General features: G+C 38.1%; 1 protein-coding gene across 1 annotated transcript; it reads left to right on the top strand.

Annotated features, from left to right (window-relative positions):
* The first annotated feature begins 10,966 nt into the window (after positions 1-10,966).
* Positions 10,967-15,728, top strand: LOC121913449 (dynein axonemal light chain 4). The gene is made up of 4 exons (XM_042436122.1): positions 10,967-11,073; positions 11,606-11,685; positions 14,281-14,364; positions 14,571-15,728. The coding sequence occupies exons 2-4, from the start codon at positions 11,614-11,616 to the stop codon at positions 14,733-14,735; spliced, it is 321 nt and encodes a 106-aa protein (XP_042292056.1). The 5' UTR covers positions 10,967-11,073; positions 11,606-11,613; the 3' UTR covers positions 14,736-15,728.

Genomic DNA, 15,728 nt, shown 5'->3' with positions numbered 1-15,728 from the left:
TGCATAGATCAGAACAAAAAACTAGTTCTTTAAACACTAGTACTTTAACACCCAAGGACCAACTCAAACACGCTCTCTAAGCATTTTCGGTCTTGTTAGTCTTATATTATAAAAATGACTCTGGCCAAAACAGCTGCTAGTAATTTACCCTTTCTGGTTACAGAGGATCGAATGCCACATTCTTTTTATAGGAAAGGTTTCAACAGTTAGGACTTCCAATTCCTAACTGAGTGTAATTTGTTGCACATTGAATGAATCTGACATTGAGCTAGAGAAGAGTAAACATAGTGTGCATGATCAATATAGCATTGAATTAGGATTATGGTCACCTTAAACAAATGACAGACAATCTACTGTATGTTTGTTTGCTTTTGAGACAATTTGAGACAGTTTGCAGGTAAATCAATTGCATCGGACCTACAAACTGAGCAGTATTAACACAATGACATGAATGTGGCATCTCAAATAGATAAATGCAAGATAGCTAGAGTACAAAACCACAATAGAAGTAATTTCAAAAGTTGTCTCCCTGCATGAGGAGGTCCAAAATCCAGATTCCTGAGATCAGTTTGCTTATTTCATTTTTAATTGGTAATATGTGAAATAATAGTGTTTCCCAGATGGTAACTGCTACATGATTTGCATATTTGTACCCAACAAGACAGCTGGGATTTTGCAAGTTCAAAATGGACATCATAGGAATAATGTTCAGAGGGGGTAGAGGAAAGCACCTACACTGTGCTGGGTGAGGATTTGATTCCCACTTTGGCCAACCACACTAAAAATATACCCATTCAAGACTGTGCAGTGATGTGTACTGTGTACTGTGGTTCAAATACCGTACACATCAGTACTCCTGTTTGTTTATTACCTCAAGACATCCGCCCCACTTACAATTTGATGCTCAGTTGTAAAGTGCCTGCCTGGGCTCTAATGCCCCCCCAAAAAAGAGTCAAATGTTTCTGTTTTCTTCTTCTATGTCTCTTTCTTCTACTTCTCTCTGTCACTATTTCTCTCTCCATCTCTCTTGCTTTTGGTTGTTGAAGGCTGTGACAGTGTTTCGCTTGTCCTTATTTGCATCTTCATGGATTCTCTATGATATCGTGAAATAGGTGGATGAAAAATAATAAAATGGTTATGACAACATTTCTGGAGTTGTACCTCAAAAATGATATCAAAGATAGGTGTGCAATTTGTGTACATGTGTTAGGTATGAAATGTGTGTGTGTGTGTGTGTGTGTGTGTGTGTGTGTGTGTGTGTGTGTGTGTGTGTGTTTGTGTGTGAGCTCGGCTAATTTTCACAGATCTCATTACACCTGTCAGCTCATGTGGACTACACCTCAACTAAGTACCTTAGCTGACCCTAACACACATGCAGACACACACACAGACAGGTATTTAGTCTAATTTAGTCGTAGTCATGCAAGATAAGCTGCATCTTTGCTGTCAGGTGAATTGACACGTGTTTGTGTTTATATGGAGCTGGTGAGGAAAGTATTCAACAGACACCACAGCAAGTCTGATCTTTGATGTAGACATAATAGATTACTCATAGTTTTAACTGAGACAGTTCGATTCGTGACTACTGATCTGCCCACTCACAACATTTCTTGGCATTTGACTCAGCTGAACTGTGATATGATGCCGCTTAACATTTCATAATATTGTTTGTCTCATTTGAGCTTGGTTTCCTTTCTTTTCCTTTGGGTACATCATTTCAGTTGTGTGACCAATTATACTACTTTGTCATTCTTCTTGGAAGTGTAATTTAAGTCTTTTTTTTTCTCCCACTATTACATCACCATTACTACCACTGCTGCTGAGCAATACCATAGTTACTTTACTCATTAGCATATATTTTTTGAGGTACTTTATTGATCTCCATGGGGAAATTGATCCCCTGCATTTGACCCATCCTATACACACACACTAGTAGCAGTGGGCAGCTGCAGTGCACCACCTGGGGACCAACTTCAGTTCTTTTGCCAGTGCCGTGGTCAGGGGCACTGGGAGGATTATTTACCCTAACTTACATGTTTTTGATGGTGGGAGGAAACAGGAGCACCCGGCGGATACTCATACAAACACAGGGAGAACATGCAAACACACAAAGGACCTGTGACGGCTGGGGTTTGAACTCAGGACCTTCTTGCTGTGAGGTAACTGCGCTAACCATTGAGCCACCATGCTGCCAAAAAAGCATAAAGTAATCACATTACTCATTACTTTAATTATATTTTTATCAAAAGGAAGCAGTTTTTTTATCATTTCAGATCACTTTCTAAAAGTCATACCAATCAAGTCATTGTTATCTTGTTCAGCCTGTCTTAAGTTTCCTCATTTCTCCCTGTGTTACTTGCTTCACACCCAGAAGAAAACAACCATTTAGAAGAGGTTAAAGGATTCTGGTTATTATCTATAATAAGAGTCTGATCTGACATATTTACTGATTCAAAACACTGGCAGAATTTGTGCTTATCAAAGGATCTCTTCTCTTTGCAATATTCAATTTAATTTAGTTTTATGCTTCAGCTATATTTTTCTCCTATATATCATGGTCTGATTAACCCAGTTAAGGGGCCCTATGGACGCCCCACCACCTCCACCTCTCCCTTATATGTATGTTGTATCAAGCAAATTATTTAGTAACATGCACCATGTGAGCACACTGTAAACTTAAGTAATAAGATATAATAAGATATTAACAAAGATTTTTTTTACAGTACAATTCCTCAAAACTAAACAACAATGCAGAACCTTTTCCATTTCAGTTGATTATGTAATTTCATTCATGAAAGAAATTGCAATTAATCAATAAATCACCACAAAGCAAACACACATGCCCTGTCCTGCATACATATACTGTATGTTCTGACAGCGGAAGGGGCAATGAGAAAATACATATTTTAATAGAGAGCAAAACTTCCACTAGCTTCTATGATTCAAATGATTTTCTCATACAGGGTTTGGTTTTATCTGTCTTTTTTGTTAGACGACTACAGAATTTGCCAGCTGCAGTTCTCATGAGGCTTTGACAGCGGCTTTGACAGCGGCAACAACTGTTTTTTTTCTATTTGGCGAGAAGAGAAGCAGCTGCCGTCTTGTAATCAGAGATTAACTGTTTTTATCACTGATGCAGCTCCTCTGGACCTCTCAACAAACATATGAACCCAGATGTGTGTGTGTGTGTGTGTGTGTGTGCCTGTATGTGTGTGTGTGTGTGTGAGTGCGTGTGTGTGTGTGTGTGTTGTACAACAACCTCATTCAAGAAGTCATTAAAGGTTAACTAGAATAAATAAATTAAGACGCGACGAAATTGGCAAATGCATCAAAAATGCCATGAAGGTGATAAATGTACCTTGCACAATCCTAACCTGATTTTGCTGCTTGTTTATGAGTCGGCTGCCTATTGATCCATTAGAGAATCAATCCATCAGTGAGTGAATGAGGGCGTGAGTCAGTCAGTTAGTCATCAACCAGTCAATTAGGCAACCAGTCAGCCGTACAATGACTCATCCAGTCAGTGAATATTTTTTTCATCACTGTTATTTTCAGATTTTCTCCTCCATCTCTGTGTTGATCTCAACTCTGTCTGTCACAGCTTGTTAACAGAGTCACATGGGGTCTTCCTCTCCCTTCGCCGACAATCTGTTTCCTCTGCTGTTGAATTATAGATACACCTTAATTACCTCTCTCCGTGGCAGGCACATATTATGGAAATCTTTGTTTGACCTTAACACACACACCACCACCACATTCTCTATCACACAAACACCAACTCAAATAGTAATTTTTACAGCAAATCCTCATATCACCAAGTTTTTCTCATCTGTTGCTGCACATATGCTCACAGGCTTCCAATGTGTCTACTGAAACAGATTATAAATTACTGCAACGCATTGCTTCATCACTGTGAGATCTCCACATTCTCCATATCTACACTGTAATTTCACTCTTTATCAGTCCTTCATATCAAACTTCTTCGCCTCTCAAAACCAGTCTTTCATTATCCAAACTGTTCTGCTGGATTTTCTTCATCAATTGCAGCAGCTTTTTTTTTTTCTTTTGCTCAGGGCTCTGTTTACAGAATATATCCCCTTGTGATGAATACTTTGCTCAAGGTCTTTAAACCACCTCCTCATCATCTCTTTCATTGCCTCTCGTCACCTGCTGGCATCTTTTCACTACAGCTTCTGTCAAAAACACCTCCATCTACATCCTTCTGCTTTATTTTGACGTTCGTATTTCAGCTAACTTACAAGCCCTCTTGGCACTTTCCTTTGAGTGTATCACCTGGGTATTTAACACTCTCTCTCTCTCTCTCTCTCTCTCTCTCTCTCTCTCTCTCTCTCTCTCTCTCTCTCTCTCTCTCTCTCTCTCTCTCTGTCTCTCTCTGTCTCTCTCTTTCAGTGTATTTTATGAAGCTGTTTCACACTTGATCCAAGAAGATTGTACACACCACACTGCACAAGTTGTTTTTGTCATATAATCTCTTCTTTTATTATTATTACAAAACCAAACACCAACACCACACACAAATAAAACACATTCATAAAAAGCAAATCCAATTGTTGAGAATTAAGTAATAACATTTCTTTTGTTCTTTCTCAAAAATATATAATTATTTTCATACAATGCACTTTGATTGCAATTCATCTTAATGCCATAGCTTCACTATGAGAAATTATTTACAAATTGCTTGGCTGGAAGCACCTGCAACAATTTAAGATTTATATATACTGTAGAACATTTTGCATCATATAGTCAGTGGGAGAAAAAAATCTTTCAGCTTTTTTTGTTATTTATAGATGTGAAATTACATCAGAAGTAATATTCTTGATTTTTGTTCAACATCCTTGACTCTTTGCCATTTAAAAATATCCTACTGAAGACATTTGATGTCTAAACTGGTTTGTTTCTAATGAAAATGTTGAATCTTAATGTAATATGCTTTGATTAAATGGACAGGGGTTAATATTTCTGAAAATACACAGAAGGAGAGTTTGTTAGAGGAATAGTTTCACATTTTGGGAAACATAACCATTGTTTATTCAGGGAAAATTGACTGAGCATTAAGCTCTTTTACAGCAATGCCCTGAGTTCACATTCATACGGGCTAGAAGGATATACAGTATATGATAACAACCACAGTAATGTCAATAAATGTCAAATGAAGCAAATAACTAACAGACAAATAAACAATAAATAGCAATCATGTCTATGAATCAACCAAAGCAGGAGCACTGTACAACAACCATATCATCCAGCAAACACTTAAAATGATCCACTGACACATACCTGTCCAATTTCAATACCTCTTGTAATTTGTTCCATTTATTTGGTGCAAAAAAGCTAAAAGCTATTTTGCCAAGCTCAGTATTGATCTGGGGAGTTTCAAAGGATATACATTTCTGTGAGCTTGTTTGATGACCGATCTTTTAAAAGAGAAGTGAGGTAGGAGGGTAACTTGTCTAGCATATCCTTATAAACAAAAAGGAGGCAGTATCTTTCCCTTCTATCATTGAGAAAAGACCATCATTCAGGTATAATTCATGGTGATGAGTTCTAAAACCATCCACAGTAATAAAACGTAGTGAACTGTGGGAAACTGCGTCAAGTGATTTCAGTGTGGATGGGGCTGCATGTATATACACAATATCACCATAATCTAAGACTGACATTAGAGTTGATTGAACAATTGCCACTCTGTTTTCTAAAGAGAAGCATGGCCGGATCCTGTACAGTGCACACAGTTTAATTCTCACCTTCTTTGTGAGTTCAAGTACGTGCGTTTTAAATGAAAGCTTATCATCTAGCCAAATGCCCAGGTATTTGTAATCTGTGACATGTTCACTTTGGGCCCTACTCAGATAAGGAATACTGTAGGTGTGATCATACTTTCTTAACCTTGTAAATATCATAAATTTAGTCTTGGACTCATTTAAAAACAATCTAAGATTTTTCAAGGATGTCCACGCACAGTCAAATACAAACTGAAGATTTGACACAGCTTGTTCCACAGATGGTGTATAAGAATAAAGAATACTATAATCTCCATAAAAGTGTGCTTTACAGTTGTCTACTGAGGCCCAGAAATCATCAATATATAAGGTAAACAACGATGGGCCTAAAATTGAGCCTTGTGGAACCCCATTTTTTAATCCGAAAACCTCTGACTTCAATCCTGTAGCACTGTGCTCTATCAGAGAGGTAGTCCTGAAACCATTTAAAGGATGCATCCTCAAAACCCATCAAGACCATTTTATGCAGAAGTAGTCTGTTATTAACAGTGTTAAAAACCTTTGATAGATAAATAAACAAAGCTGTACAATGTTTCCTACTATCGAGAGCAGAGACTATGTCATTTAAAACAACAGTGGCTGCTGTAATGGTGCTATGGCCAGCTCTAAAATCAGATTGATAGGTACTTAAAATAGCATTTGCAGACAAAAACCTGTTCATTTATAAAAGATTCCAACAACTTTGCTAGACATGGGAGTTTGGAGATAGGTAGTAGTTATTAGTATGTAGTTATTCAGATCATTTGAATCTCCCCCTTTATGTAGAGGATTTCCAGACTTTTGGAATTGAACCAGAGAAGAGTGTTAAATTAAAAATTTGTGTCAAAGGCTCAGCAATGATGAGGGCAGCAAGAGTTAAAAGATAGGGATCTAACTTGTCTGCGCCCAGAGAGCTTTTCATGTACTTAGGATTACACAAAGCAAGGAGAACTTCAAAGCAGTTAATTGGTCTAAAAGAAAAGAGACTTTTCTTGGAGATAAGGCCATCTCTTCCTCTGAAATAGTGATAGAGACATTATCTTGGGCCTCTAGTGACTCATCCATGCCACTGAGTTTATTAAACAGAAAGCTTGATTTGATAAAATGATCATTAAAAGCATTATAAATATCCTTTTCGTCATTCACAACTTTAGAGTCCAATATAATCTGCTGAGGGAGGGTGGATGAAGTAATGCCTTAAAGATATTTTACCACTTTCCAGAATTTGCTGAGTTGTTACCATAGTCAAAGATTGTGCAAGTAGTAGGTAGATTTAGCCCTTTTCACATGTAAGTGAGAGTTAGATAAGAATATCAATACTACTACTACTACTAAGCTAGGGGAACAGCTGGTCTGGCTCTCTCCAAAGGTAACAAAATCTCCTTCCCAGCAACTCTGAAGCTCACTAATTTCACTAACATTTCATGTCTCTTTTTTTAAAATTCATTCACAAAAAGTGTATTTGTCTGGTCGAGAAATAGTAATAACACTCAATAAAACCACAACATGTAGTTTTTGAGCTTTGGTTTTTGTAATGAGATATCATTTGTTTATTCGTAGACCTTAAAGATTCTGATCGGCAGATTTTGTTACCATTGATCATGCAGAGCCAGGTTAGCTGTTCTGTGTTTGTTCTGTGCTAAGCTAAGCTAAACGGCGCTGCTGGCTGTTGCTTCTAATTTACTGTCCTGAAATGTGGATTCTTGCTCTGCCAATTGTGTAAAAAAAGTAAATTTAATATAATAGAACATGTTCTGGATTTAACATGGTGTAGGTCACATTAGCCCATTCATTTTAATTTTGGTCCATTTGGTCCAGCTTTACCAGATGGGAAATGTTAAAGTATCGTAGCAGAGGCTTAAAATTATTGTATTTGGAGGAAAAGTATTGTACACAAGTCATAACCAAGAGAACAAATAGGCGTATATGTGTAATTTCAGAAAACATGGTCTGCAGATGCTCGGTCACAAATGTACTAATGTAAAATATCTTATCAAAGCAGGCATATCGGAGAAAAATTGACGCAATTTGTGAGACATAGCATGCACAGGTTGCCCTGTACTAATACTAGGATCAAATTATCATACATTATGGGACTTGATCGTATATCTTACAGAGGGAAAAATAATCATACAAATATGGTAATTATCAGACATTTGGCAGCGCTGACTTGGTCTCCACTGGTCAAAGATTTTTGATTCTATACTGTATATTCACTGCACGCTTTAATTGGCTGCTCTGAACTTTCAGTAACTGCCTCAAGTTCGGGATGGTGGCTGCAATCAAGAGATTATCCGAAATTCAACTGTTAAGAATTCATGTGTGGAACAAAAACTCCTCTGTTGCATCTTCAAAAATATTGAACCCTTTCCATTATTTTAGTATTACTGAATACTATCCATACTTGATTTGATTCGTATCCATCATTAATGTGTTGTTGTTCTTATTTTTAGTCTGGTGGCTATAGTTGTATTTTTTACTTATATTGTCATCTCTTTTTACTGTATGTCTTGTTTGTTTTGGTTTAATGTTGTGTATATAATAAAATTCATTAAAAAATCACAAACAAACAACAACAAAAGAAAAACGCATGTCTTGTTCTGTGCTTACAATCCTAAAAACTGAAAAAAATATCTAAATTAAATGTCTGCAGATGTAATATCTATTCTACATTCTTTCTCTAATAATTTCTCTCTTCTTGCTCATCTTTAATATCCTACTTTTTCTTAAAATTACTCTCCTCTCGTTCAATTTTACAACATTGGAGTTTTGTTTTTGACTTGAGATCAGCTGATCACACAACTATTCACACACACTGTACATGGATAAATATGCACAAATTGAAGTAGAATGTATTTATCTGGCTCTTTAACCGATGATGTAACCAAACCGGGTCAATTGGGCTGATAGGAGACCTTGCCAAAACATTACATAACATAATCTGTTACTATGTAATTAGTTAATGGCTCCCTATTTCTCTAAGGAAGCATTCTTCAGCGCAGATGAGGCAGGAAAGGTGAGGTGAGGTGAGGGATTTAAAATCTATATCACCTCACACAGAAAGAGGGGTAAAGACAAGGACAGAAGAGAGAGAAAAGGAGAGAAAGATTATAATGTGATCTGTTTGCCCGCCTCTCAAGGGACTGATAATCCACTCTAATCCAAGAGGGAGTCATTGTTTCAGACTCCAAATTAATCCAGATGGTGCTGCAGTTATTTCAGTCTGGGTTAAACATCACCAGTGGGCGTGTGAGGCTAAATGCACAACCTCACGACAACAGACACAACTCTCACAGAGAGAGTCAGGGACTGTCTCACTTTCAGAGCTTTGTGGATTTTTATATGTCTGTGTGCGAAAGTGCGTAGAGCAGACTGACAATTCTGGGTCAAAACTCTCCACCTGGGGATTCCACCCAGATGTTTCCAGCTGAATGTGGGTCAGATTCAGTAAGAGGGTTGATTAGGAAGGATAGAGAACGGTTTTTACTCACGCACAGTCTGCTAGATGATGGTGTAATTTTAGAGCAGACAAGCTGACAGATGACAGAGTGATGACAACAAACGTACATTTACTCGTTACATTTATTTACTTAAATATTTATTTTATCTCTATTTTATGCTATGTATTGTAACATTTCAGAGGGGAATATTGGACTTTTTACTGCACAACATATATTTGACAGAAATAGGTACTTTTCAGATTATAATTTTGCACACAAAATATATGATCATTTTATGAACCAATGGTTGTGGTTGTGCAGCACTGGTGGGTTGGTCCTGTTCTGTATCATATCATGTTCTGTATATTGTTTGTATTTCTTTAAGCTTGAATTATTAAATAAATAAAATAAAAATTATGTGTTGTTGTAGTAATAAAATACCCAGTTGCAAAGCAGTTAAAAGTCTACTTTGAGTGATGTACATGCAGAATTTGACACTAGAAGGCTGTTTTCAAATTCATCTGCTGAAGGAGAAAAGTCTGAGTTTAAAGGCATGTACCTACTATCATGATATGTCACAACTGGTTTGGAGTCAGTATGCAATTTAAACAAGTGTGATGTGGAAAGTTGAATCCTCCAGTGCACAAACACTGAGGATGGTGAGGAAGGTGATATGTTGTGTACAGCAGTTGAACTTTTGAAATATTTGCATATTCACAGATGCTGGTTTTTAAGGTCATTTTAAGGATTTTTAACAAGGTTATTGATCTTTTTTGTGGGAAAACCATATCAGACTCATATTATTGTTCAAAGCAGAAGATTTTTTTAATGATTTTTTTTTACATAACTGCAGAGGTTAGAAAGGGGAGGAAAATGATCTGAATAGGTTACTTCCATCGCTAGATAGATAGATTTGGCACAATGGATAATATAACAAGCTTTTCAAATACCACACATTGTTAAAGATGAAACCAGTGGTTTCCAACCGTTCTAGCTTTTGACGTCTTATAAAAAGCAGTGTGTACTCAGGGTCACATTTCAGATGTCTGAGTTGTTAACAGCTCCACCAAATAGTGATTTTTCCCTCTAAACTTCTCACATGGTTTCATTTCAATAAATGTTCAAATGATCCACTTTTTTACCAGAAATCGAAGATTAGAGAAAAAGTCCAAAAACTGAAAACAGAACTTAGTTTTTTCTTCTTTCCTCTCCCATTAATCATCTCGTGACCCCTCAGGTTTATCTGGTGACCCTCTGGAGGGACCTGAACCCTAGGTTGGGAATCACTGGACTAAACTAGTTAACTGTATATAAAGTGGTTCAAACTAGCTCCACCTCCAGCAGCTACAACATTAACATGCTGCTCTAACACTGATGCTTCAGTATTAATAATCTAATGATGTCATATATAATAATATATCAGTCAGAGGGACCAAACAACTACTTTTACTGCAATACTTTAACTACATTTTGCTGCTAATAATGTACTTTACTGAAGTAGATTTTTCATGCAGGACTTTTACTTGTAATAGAGTATTTTTTTTACATTGCTCTAGTGGTACTTTTACTTAAGTGAAGACCACCACCACTGGTTGCTATACTGTTGAATTAACGTTTCCATTAACATAGTCCTTGGAAAACGGAAAATAACAGAAAAAAGTTGATTCAGCAGTTGGTGACAAGGGGCGGTTTATAACGGTTGTCGTTATGTTGATTGACAGTCTCTGAACCAATAGGAACGAAGCTAGGCTGTAGTAGGCGGGGCTTTCCCTGCACGGTTATCTCTTGTTTAAAATGTCTCCTTAACAACCGAACTGGGAGCCAAACAGAAGTTTTCGCTGAACAAACGCCTCGTAAGTAACTCACGTCGATGTCACCCTGTATTTATTAACTATCGATAACACGCTGTAACTCGTAATCATACGACGGTGGATTTGAATAAGTCGAATTTGGGATAGAAAACATTAACCGGTAGCATCAGCTGTTTGCTACCAAACACGCTAAGCTAATTAGCTGGCTAGTAACCTGGTTCGCTAGTTACGGTTGCTCACCTGATGAAGCCTGGTCACGTTTACAAACCCGCCGTAACAGGCCATATGTGTCGATATTTTTCAAACTAGAAACCTGACATTTTTATGGAAACTATGACAAGATACTTTTTTGTTGCTAGCTAGCACTGGCTAAGTGATAAAGCTAACCTCGTCTGTAGCCGGGTACTGTTACAGAGTGTTGTTAGCTACAGATGTGGGAGCTTGTTCTGCTATACTGGACTGTCCATGCTCATGACATGAAATGCTTCTCAGTTTTTAATACATTTTGTCCCCGTCCAAACTAAGGGGTCAAGCGCCTTATGGATTAATATTTCCCATGTTGGTACTTTTGCAGGAGTCGGGATGGCAGGGACTGGCGAGGGAAAGAAAGAAGAGGCCGACTACAAGAGACTGCACAGCTTCCCTCTCATCAGGGTAGGAGACATGTGGGACAGAGCCTCTGGGCAGAGGACAAGAACATCATAACTGCATAACTTATTCTGCACTGACAAGATCTAAACTGTATTCTGCTTATAAGTTACTCTTTGCAGTTTTGTGCTGCTGCAGTTAGGTTAGTAGAGCTGTTTTTGCAGGTTGCAACTGGAATGAAGCTGAAATGTAGTTAGGCAAGTATGATTAAATTCAATAATCATACATACCAGCTAAAATCAGAGGCGGCATGAACCATCTCTTATGTGATGTAAGGACATATCTCAATGTCACTGAATGCTACATCACATGTTGATACAAATTACAAGTTAACAAGCTAATGTAATCATAACTGATAACACAAGGAGATATGTGCTCTGTAGGGCTGCAACTAAAGAAACCAGAAAATATTCATATTTGAGAAGCTGGAGTCAGAGAATTTGGAATTATCAAAATAGTTGCAAATTAGTTTAATAGTTGGCAAAAACAGTACTGTTGTAGGCACTAAGAGTAAAGTGCGGATGCTCTCAAAAATAATGCCATGAATAGTTTTCATTCGTCAATTAACTTCTTACAAAGTAAGAAGTAAGTAAACAGGAGAAACCTAACTGAAATCAGTGTTTGGTGTGAGCATGCTTTGCCTTTTAAACAACGTCAATTCTTGGTACACCTACACACAGCTTTTCAAGTTACTTGGCAGGGAGGTTGTTCCAAGCATCTTGGAGGAGTTTCCACAGTTCTTGAGATCAGGGTTCTGTGGGGGCCATACCATCTGTTGCGGGACTACTTATTCTTCTTATTGATGAAGATAGTTCTTTATGACTCTGGCTGGATGTTTGGGGTCGTTGTCATACCGCAGAATGAATTTGGGACCGATCAGACATGACCCTGATGGTGTTGCATTATGCAAAATAATTTAAACATCTAAAGTGTCTAAAACTTCTGCACAGTTCTGTATAATCAATGTTTGCACTTACAGTACATACAGTGACCAGTACAGTTACAGCATTGCCATGGCATCCAACAACACTATACATAGGCCGTACAAAACATCAGAATAGAACAATTTAAATGGGTTGACAAGTACAACAAAACAATAACAATGTCAGTTCCTCTAAACACGTACAGTGAACTCTGCACACAATACAGACCTCAGACGGGGGGACGGAGGAAGGAAATTTGATAACCAAAAGATTAAAAAAGCTCTCAGACACTGTCGCCGGTTACCGTCAACTTTTGTCGGGCATTCTTTCAAGAGTCTTGAGACTTCAGTACTGTTAGAGCTCTGTATGGTCAGGCAGCTGCTTATTAGAGATCAACCGCAGACTTTATATTACCAGTAAGATCCACTAATGAGGGTTTGTTGGCTGTTCCTCGCTTCAGGCTCAAAACTGGAGCGAAGTCGTGGCTCCTAAACTTTGGAATCGTCTCTTGTTGGACTTGAGATCCGCTGACATCTTTTAAAAAGCAGCTCAAGACTCACCTTTTTAGACTTGCCTTTGGGTAGTGTTCTATTTTATCAAAATGGATCTCTTTTATTTATAATTTTAGTAACCCTTTCAGCTTGTAGTCTAACATTAGCAAACCATAGCAGACAGACATCACAGCAGCGTTAAGACTGTTTCTGTGATGGCTAAAGTGTGTAAGTGTAGAGTGCATATGACTTGTAGCTCAACAACAGTCGCTCTTTCAGCCGTTATGTCTGTGTTGTCACATTTGGGCAGTCACAACATACAGACTAAACACTGGCATCACCATGGTAGATAGTGCAGGTCTGAGTTTGTCATAAAGTAAAGATGAGAGACCTTTAAGACTGCTCTGACTCTGGAGGGACACACACGCTGGGTGTGTCATGACGTGTGTCATCGTGGATCAACAACAACTTGTCAATACATTCTGTTGTCCTGTTTCCCAGGATCAACGTAGGTCAGAAAAGCAGCAGTTTGATAATATTTGCTTCCCGGATCAGAACATCCCCTCTACTGTACCTCGCCTGTATGATATAGAGCTGCAACTGTAAGATTAATCGCCAACTGTTTTTATAACTGATTGATTGTTTTGAGTCATTCTTTAAGAAAAAAATGTCCAAATTCTCTGATTCCAGCTTCTAAAATGTGAATATTTTCTAATTCCTTTAGTCTTTTATGACAGTGAAGTGAAAACTTTGAGTTATGGATTGTTGCTTGAGGTCATCTTCAGCTTTGGGAAACACTGTGATATTTTTCACCATTTTCTGACATTTTTTTAGACCAAATAACTAATCAATTAATCAAGAAAACAATCTGCAGATTAATTGATCATGAAAATAAGTTAGTTGCAGCTCCACTATAATGCGCTCAGTGTGTGCTACGGGCATCGAGTGATGCAACGCAGCTGATGCGCGCTACGCTTTACACTCGCGATTGCAGCATCCAGCAAAACGTCTTGTTTTCCACGGCTTTTGAACTCTGTCAAACATTCTGAAATAGTTTTCGCCCTTTGAAGTCAGAATGCGTAATTCTTGTTTGTCTGACACTCACTCGCATAATGTTATATAATGGAACAGATTCATATTCAGTCAGGAAAAAAAACATGTTTTTTGTGATTTGTGTTTGTCTTCAGCACACAGACATGCCCGAGGAAATGAGGGTTGAGACTATGGAGCTGTGTGTGACAGCCTGTGAAAAGTTTGCTACTAACAATGAGGTATGTGTACATTGTGCTGTCAGTCTTTTATGTTTATTTGGTAGGTTGGTTAGAAATAAATATTTGCCTGCTGTGCTGTATGTAGTGAAACGGAGACAAAGGTATTGTGTCAGATGTTTTGTTCTAAGATTTAATTCATAACAAGTTCCCATTCTTCATTGATGGATGTTTTTTCTATCCGTTTTGTCTCTCGCTGTCTTCCCCAGAGTGCAGCTAAGATGATCAAAGAGTCCATGGACAAGAAATTCGGCAGCTCGTGGCACGTGGTGATCGGCGAAGGCTTCGGCTTTGAGGTCACGCACGAGGTGAAGAACCTGCTCTACATGTTCTTCGGAGGAAGTCTAGCAGTGTGCGTGTGGAAATGCTCCTAGCACCTCCTTCCTGTCTTTCCTCCTCTCTGATGTGGTCACTGGTTTGGGAATGAACACCAGCTACCAGCCAGACGCTGGTTACATTTTTGTTGCAGCAGGTTAGTTTGTCCACAGTACCAACCACTGTGGCAAATAATAAACCATCATATGGAGATCTTGTCTGGTTTAAAAAATGTAAAAATAGTTGGCAGGGAAAATAGTTGAAAGGGAATTTTGAGTGCGGCACACTCTGGCTCGTAGGCATAAAAATAGCTTCCTGCCTTATCTGTCACTTTCTCTTTCTCTGCTTTCAACCTTCCATCCGTCTCTGAAGCCGTATCCATGGTCTTAAACATTTGTGAGTGTGTGCGTGCGTGCGTGTGTGTGTGTGTGTCTGCAAGTCTAAGTTCAACTTTTACAAAAAAACAACAGCCAGCCAGGGTCTCCAAAGTCCTTTATCCTCATTCCTCTTCAGGGAGTGCGTGTGCGTGTGAGTGGGTTTGTATGTTTGTGTGTGCTGGACACACACTGTTTTTTTAAGACAAACATTACATTGTCACCTTCCTCAACTGTATGATCAGATTTTGTGCAACAGTAAAAACGTCCACGCCATCTGTGTAACTTTCCACACGTGTCTCTGTCTCTCTCTCTCACTCTCTCTCTCTCTCTCTCTCTCAAACGACCACACTTGTCTTTCAATAAAATTTTTAATATTTTTTATGTGTATATATTTTGATGCGACTTGAAAAAATTCTTTTTAAAGACAAGTGTCATCTTCTTACAACTGAAGGCTCAGAATCTCCTGAGCCCAAACAACACTAAACCTGATCCACTTTTTCTCCCTGTAAAGGTGTTTGTAATAATCCCTAATGATATCGCCACACTGGGAGATATTAGCAATGTGATTGTTTTCATGTTGACGCCAGTTTTAATGATCCAGTGCAATGGACCATTGTGTGTGAACTGACCTGATTGTACAATAAACTCTGAAATGTGGTGAAATAGGAACTTAAA

The sequence above is a fragment of the Thunnus maccoyii genome, chromosome 2 (assembly GCF_910596095.1).
Source record: "Thunnus maccoyii chromosome 2, fThuMac1.1, whole genome shotgun sequence".
NCBI classification, from domain to species: Eukaryota; Metazoa; Chordata; class Actinopteri; order Scombriformes; family Scombridae; genus Thunnus; species Thunnus maccoyii.
Note: the sequence above shows the minus strand (reverse complement) of the source record. Positions and strands in the feature narration are given on the sequence as shown.

Bases quoted from the DNA above. Each gene is read 5' to 3' on its own strand.
- LOC121913449 (XM_042436122.1), top strand. From the start codon at position 11,614: ATGGCAGGGACTGGCGAGGGAAAGAAAGAAGAGGCCGACTACAAGAGA. The intron at 11,686-14,280 runs GTAGGAGACATG...GTTTGTCTTCAG, and splicing joins ACAGCTTCCCTCTCATCAGG to CACACAGACATGCCCGAGGA. The intron at 14,365-14,570 runs GTATGTGTACAT...TGTCTTCCCCAG, and splicing joins AGTTTGCTACTAACAATGAG to AGTGCAGCTAAGATGATCAA.